At 49.1% G+C, this 6,985-nt stretch overlaps 1 protein-coding gene across 1 annotated transcript in view; it reads right to left on the bottom strand.

The window, feature by feature from the left end:
* Positions 1-341: 341 nt before the first annotated feature.
* Positions 342-6,985, bottom strand: part of LOC140402258 (integrin alpha-M-like) — a 177,241-nt gene continuing 170,597 nt past the window's right edge. Inside the window, exons 14-15 of the mRNA XM_072489889.1 lie at positions 5,076-5,186; positions 342-572 (exon numbers count right to left, since the gene is read on the bottom strand). Of these exons, the coding sequence (XP_072345990.1) occupies positions 462-572; positions 5,076-5,186 (222 nt within the window). The 3' untranslated portion in view covers positions 342-461. The remainder of the gene's footprint in view (positions 573-5,075; positions 5,187-6,985) is intronic.

Genomic DNA, 6,985 nt, shown 5'->3' with positions numbered 1-6,985 from the left:
GGGTGCGGGGGAGGCCTTTGTTCGGGGTGTGGTCTCCCTCTCTCTGGGATGTCCGGGGTCCCCCTGTGGGACCGCCGGCTGCTGTTGGTGACCTTTCCCTCTGATCATGCCGTCACTTCGGCCTCTCGAGCCCCCATTTAGCTGGCATAATGTTTCTGCTCTTTCTCTTTCTGAATTGTGAGATGCTCCCAACTGTTCCGGATAATTTCGACTGAAAGTGCCAATATTTGTGATGTTCTGGAGGAGAGCCTCCTGATGTGCATCTGCCCAGCACATCACTGTCACCGAATGTCACCGTGAGGCAAAGATGGGGAGAATCTGAGACACACAAATTGAGACCATTATTTAGTTTACAAACTTCCCTTTATTATCAAGCAAGCAGTTTCTTTCTTTGCGCTCCACATTTGGCACAGAATTTTTAGAGGGACGACGATCATTGGATGAAATTCTGGAGATTTTCCTCAATCAGGTAGCACTTCTCCCTCTGTTGAAGGACCTTCTCCTCCGTCTGAACCATTCATGTTGAGGTTATCTCCCTCGCCATTGTTGTTATTCCGATTGAAAAATCCGACCTATGAAGACCCAGAATTAAATATGAGACCTGGAGAGAATAAGAAATAGGAACAGGAGGAGGCCATTCAGCCCCTCGAACCTGCTCCGCTTTCGAACATTCAATAGGATCATGCCTGGTCCAACATTCGTCACGTCCACTTTCCTGCCCTTTCCCCGTAACCGCTGATTCCCGCCCTGACCAAGAATCTATGTATCTCAGCGTTAAATATACACACGGACTCTGCACCCACAGCTCTCTGCAGCGAGGAGTTCCAAAGATTCGCAACCCTCTGAGAGAAATAATTCCTCTTCATCTCAGTCTGAAATTGCCCCCTTCATTCGGAGACTGGCCCGAGACTCTCTCTTGAGGGGAAACATCCTCTCAGCATTGACCCTGCCCCCTCAGAATCCTCTATGTTCCAATCAGATCACCTCTCACTCTTCTAAATTCCATCGAGTAGAGTTCCCTCCTGTTTAACCTTTGTTCAGAAGGCAATCTCTCCATTCCGGGAATCATCCTTGTGAATCTTCTCTGAAACGCCTCCAATGGAATAATATATCTTCTGAAGTAATGGGAAAGAAACTGCTCCCAGTGCTCCAGATGTGGTCTCACAAGTACATTGTACAATTGCAGCAAGACTCCCCATTCTAATACTCCAACCCCCTTGGAATAAGGACCAATTTTACATGAACCTTCCACATTACCTGCACAAGTACCCACAAGACCCTGTGTGTTGCCGCTTGCTGCAGTTTTTCTCCATTTGAATAATAATCTGTTCTTCTGCACCCCCTTCCAAAATTAACAACTTCATATTTTCACACATTCTCCTGCATTGGCCAACTTTTTGCCCACTTCCTTCTCTTTACAAACTGTTTGTATCCATCTCACAATTTGCCTTCCCATCTACTTTTGTGTCATCTGTAAATTTGTCAGCTGTACATTCACCTCCTTCCCTCATCTCATTTATATAAATAGGAAACAGTTGCAGCCCTAGCACTAATCCCTCTGGAATCCATTGGGTACAGGACGCCCAACTTGAAAAATAATCCCTTAACCTCACTCGCTGTTTCCTGCTCATTCTCCATTCTCGATCCATGCCAATATACTGCCTCCAACACCACGGACTCTCATCTTCTCACTTAACCATTTGTGAGGTACCTTGTCAAATGCTTTCTGGGACTCCAAACACACCACATCTACTGGTTCCCCTCTATCTACTCTGCTTTAGGCTCCCTCAAAATACTCCAAATAATTAGTCAGACACTCCCTCAGCACTGACCGTCTGGCAGTGCAGCACCCCCTCAGTACTGACCCTCTGACAGTGCAGCACTCCCTCAGCACTGACCGTCTGGCAGTGCAGCACCCCCTCAGTACTGACCCTCTGACAGTGCAGCACTCCCTCAGTACTGACCCTCTGACAGTGCAGCACTCCCTCAGTACTGACCCTCTGACAGTGCGGCTCCCTCAGTACTGACCCTCTGACAGTGCAGCGCTCCCTCAGTACTGACCCTCTGACAGTGCGGCACTCCCTCAGTACTAACCCTCAGACAGTGCAGCACTCGCTCAATACTCATATAGATATAGAACATTCCAGCGCAGTACAGGCCCTGCGGCCCTCGATGTTGCGCCGACCTGTGAAACCACTCTAAAGCCCATCTACACTATTCCCTTATCGTCCATATGTCTATCCCATGACCATTTAAATGCCCTTAGAGTTGGCGAGTCCACTACTGTTGCACGGTAAGGGCAGCACGGTAGCACAAGTGATTAGCACTGTGGCTTCACAGCGCCAGGGTCCCAGGTTCGATTCCCCGCTGGGTCACTGTCTGTGCGGAGTTTGCACGTTCTCCCCGTGTCCGCGTGGGTTTCCTCCGGGTGCTCCGGTTTCCTCCCACAGTCCAAAGACGTGCAGGTTAGGTGGATTGGCCATGCTAAATTACCCGTAGTGTCCATAAGGGTTGGGAGGGGTTATTGGGTTGCGGGGATAAGGTGGAAGTGAGGGATTAATGTGGGTCGGTGCAGACTCGATGGGCCGAATGGCCTCCTTCTGCACTGTATGTTCTATGTAATCTATGTTGCAGGCAGGGCATTCCACGCCCTTACTACTCTCTGAGTAAAGAACCTACCTCTGACATCTGTCTTATATCTATCTCCCCTCAATTTAAACCTATGTCCCCTTGTGCTAGACATCACCACATTAGGAAAAAGGCTCTCACTGTCCACCCTATCCAATCCTCTGATCATCTTGTATGCCTCAATTAAATCACCTCTTAACCTTCTTCTATCTAACGAAAACAGCCTCAGGTCCCTGAGCCTTTCCTCATAAGATCTTCCCTCCCTACCAGGAAACATTCTAGTAAACCTCCTCTGCACCCTTTCCAATGCTTCCACATCCTTCCTATTATGCGGCGACCAGAATTGCATGCAATACTCCAAATGCGGCCGCACCAGAGTTTTGTACAGCTGCAACATGACCTCATGGCTCCGAAACTTAACCCCTCTACCAATAAAAGCTAACACACCGTACGCCTTCTTAACAACCCTCTCAACCTATGAGGCAACTTTCAGGGACCTATGTACATGGACACCGAGATCTCTCTGCTCATCCACACTGCCAAGAATCTTACCATTAGCCCAGTACTCTGTCTTCCTGTTATTCCTTCCAAAATGAATCACCTCACACTTTTCTGCATTAAACTCCATTTGCCACCCCTCAGCCCAGCGCTGCAGCTTATCTATGTCCCTCTGTAACTTGTAACATCCTTCTGCACTGTCCACAACTCCACCGACTTTAGTGTCATCTGCAAATTTACTTACCCATCCTTCTACGCCCTCCTCCAGGTCATTTATAAAAATGACAAACAGCAGTGGCCCCAAAACAGATCCTTGTGGTACACCACTAGTAACTGGACTCCAGTCTGAACATTTCCCACCAACCACCACCCTTTGTCTTCTTCCAGCTAGCCAATTTCTGATCCAAACTGCTCAATCACCCTGAATCCCATGCCTCCGTATCTTCTGCAGTAGCCTACCGTGGGGAACCTTTTCAAACGCTTTACTGAAATCCATATACACCACATCAACTGCTTTACCCTCATCCACCTGTTTGGTCACCTTCTCAAAGAACTCAATAAGGTTTGTGAGGCACGACCTACCCTTCACAAAACCGTGTTGACTATCTCTAATCAAATTATTCCATTCCAGGTGATTATACATCCTATCTCTTATAAACCTTTCCAAGATTTTGCCCACAACAGAAGTCTATAGTTACCGGGGTTGTCTCTACTCCCCGTCTTGAACAAGTAGACAACATTTGCTATCCTCCAGTCTTCTGGCACTATTCCTGTAGACAAAGATGACTTAAAGATCAAAGCCAAAGGCTCAGCAATCTCCTCCCTAGCTTCCCAGAGAATCTGAGGATAAATCCCATCCGGCCCAGGGCACTTATCTATTTTCACAATTTCCAGAATTGCTAACACCTCCTCCTTGTGAACCTCAAGCCCTTCTAGTCTAGTAGCCTGAATCTCAGTATTCTCCTCGACAACATTGTCTTTTTCCTGTGCGAATACTGATTAAAAATATTCATTTAGCACCGCTCCTATCTCCTTGGACTCCAAGCACAACTTCCCACTACTGTTCTTGACTGTCCCTACTCTTGCCTAGTCATTCGTTTATTCCTGACATACCTATAGAAAGCTTTAAGGGTTATCCTTGATCCTACCTGCCAAAGACTCCTCATTTCCCCTCCTGGCTCTTGTTAAGCTCTCTCTTTAGGTCCTTCCTAGCTAACTTGTAACTCTCGAGCGCCCTAACTGAACCTTCATGTCTCATCTTTACATAAGCCTCCTTCTTTCTCTTGACAAGTGACCTTCTGACAGCACAGCACTCCCTCAGTACTGACCCTCTGACAGTGCAGCACTCCCTCAGTACTGACCCTCTGACAATGCAGCACTCTCTCAGTACTGACCATCTGACAATGCAGCACTCTCTCAGTACTGACCCTCTGACAGCGCAGCACTCCCTCAGTACTGACCATCTGACAATGCAGCACTCTCTCAGTACTGACCCTCTGACAGTGCGGCACTCCCTCAGTACTGACCATCTGACAATGCAGCACTCTCTCAGTACTGACCCTCTGACAGTGCAGCACTCCCTCAGTACTGACCATCTGACAATGCAGCACTCTCTCAGTACTGACCCTCTGACAGCGCAGCACTCCCTCAGTACTGACCGTCTCTACAGTCAGAGGGTGTTACCCTCCCAGTGCCTTCCCTGTCCACAGTCACAGGGAGATCTCTCCCAGTGTCTTCCCTGTCCACAGTCCAAGGGAGATCCCTCCCAGTGCTTACCCTGTCCACAGTCAGAGGGAGATCCCTCCCAGTGTCTTCCCTGTCCACAGTCCAAGGGAGATCCCTCCCAGTGCCTACCCTGTCCACAGTCAGAGGGAGATAAGCTCAAAGAGTCCAGCCTGTCAAAGTTGGAAGTGTGGAGCAATGTTCACTGAAGCCAGACTGCAACTCACTTTGTAAAGCGCGATGATTAACAAAATGAGCAGGACTAATCCACCAATGCTGCCACCAATTATCATCGGCAGGCGGTTCACCTCTTCCACAACGTCCACCTCCGTCTCCAACTGCACGTTCAAAAAGGAATTTTAAAGATGTAAACAGGGTAAGACTTGACTCTCCGTCTGCACCAGCTGGAACCCCTTCAAGTCACTCACCACCCTGACTTGCAAATATATCGGCCGTTCGCTGGGCAACATCCTGGAACTCCCCACCTGACAGCACAGTGAGTGTACCTAAACCTCATGGACTGCAGCAGCTCAAGAAAGCACAGTCCCATAGTGGTTAGCACAGTTGCTTCACAGCGCCAGGGTCCCAAGTTCGATTCCCTGCTGGGTCACTGTCTGTGCGAAGTCTGCACGTTCTCCCCGTGTCTGCGTGGGTTTCCTCCGGGTGCTCCGGTTTCCTCCCACAGTCCAAAGATGTGCGGGTTAGGTGGATTGGCCATGCTAAATTGCCCTTAGTGTCTGAAAAATGTTAAGTGGGGGTTACTGGGTTACGGGGATCGGGTAGATACGTGGGCTTCAGTAGGGTGCTCTTTGTAAGGGCCGGTGCAGACTCGATGGTCCAAATGGCCTCCTTCTTTCAATGTAAATTCTCTGATTCTATGAAAGCAACTTAGCACCAGCTTCTGAAGTCTCACAATACCAGGTAAGTCCAACAGGTTTGTTTCTAATCACTAGCTTTCGAAGCTGGTAAAAATGGAAAGTGTGGACAGGTTGGGTCAAAGGGCCTGTTTCCATGCTGTAAACCTTTATGACTCTATGACCTGCTCAGGGATGCGGACTTTGCACATATGGCACAAGGACTCTGCTTATGCGGGACGCGGTCTCTGCCTATACGGGACGCGGACTCTGCCTATACGGGACGCGGACTCCGCCTCTCTAGAACCTTAGTTAGGCCACACTTGGAGTATAGTGTTCAATTCTGGTCGCCACACTACCAGAAGGATGTGGAGGCTTTAGAGAGGGTGCAGAAGAGATTTACCAGAATGTTGCCTGGTATGGAGGGCATTAGCTATGAGGAGCGATTGAATAAACTCGGTTTGTTCTCACTGGAACGAAGGAGGTTGAGGGGAGACCTGATAGAGGTATATAAAATTATGAGGGGCATAGACAGAGTGGATAGTCAGAGGCTTTTCCCCGGGGTAGAGGGGTCAATTACTAGGGGGCATAGGTTTAAGGTGAGAGGGGCAAGGTTTAGAGTAGATGTACGAGGCAAGTTTTTTACGCAGAGGGTAGTGGGTGCCTGGAACTCGCTACCGGAGGAGGTAGTGGAAGCAGGGACGATAGGGACATTGCAGGGGCATCTTGACAAATACATGAATAGGATGGGAATAGAAGGATACGGACCCAGGAAGTGTAGAAGATTGTAGTTTAGTCGGGCAGCATGGTCGGCACGGGCTTGGAGGGCCGAAGGGCCTGTTCCTGTGCTGTACATTTCTTTGTTCTTTGTTCTTTGTTGACGCAGACTCTGCCTATACAGGCAGCACGGTAGCATTGTGGATAGCACAATTGCTTCACAGCTCCAGGGTCCCAGGTTGGATTCCGGCTTGGGTCACTGTCTGTGCGGAGTTTGCACATCCTCCCCGTGTGTGCGTGGGTTTCCTCCGGGTGCTCCGGTTTCCTCCCACAGTCCAAAGATGTACAGGTTAGGTGGATTGGCCATGATAAATTGCTCATAGTGACCAAAATTGCCCTTAGTGTTGGGTGTGGTTACTGGGTTATGGGGATAGTGTGGAGCTGTTAATCTTGAGTGGGGTGCTCTTTCCAAGAGCCAGTGCAGACTCGATGGGCCGAATGGCCTCCTTCTGCACTGTAAATTCTATGATACGGGACCCAGACTCCGCCTATACGGGACATGGACT

Source organism: Scyliorhinus torazame, chromosome 25 (assembly GCF_047496885.1).
Source record: "Scyliorhinus torazame isolate Kashiwa2021f chromosome 25, sScyTor2.1, whole genome shotgun sequence".
Taxonomy (NCBI): domain Eukaryota; kingdom Metazoa; phylum Chordata; class Chondrichthyes; order Carcharhiniformes; family Scyliorhinidae; genus Scyliorhinus; species Scyliorhinus torazame.
Note: the sequence above shows the minus strand (reverse complement) of the source record. Positions and strands in the feature narration are given on the sequence as shown.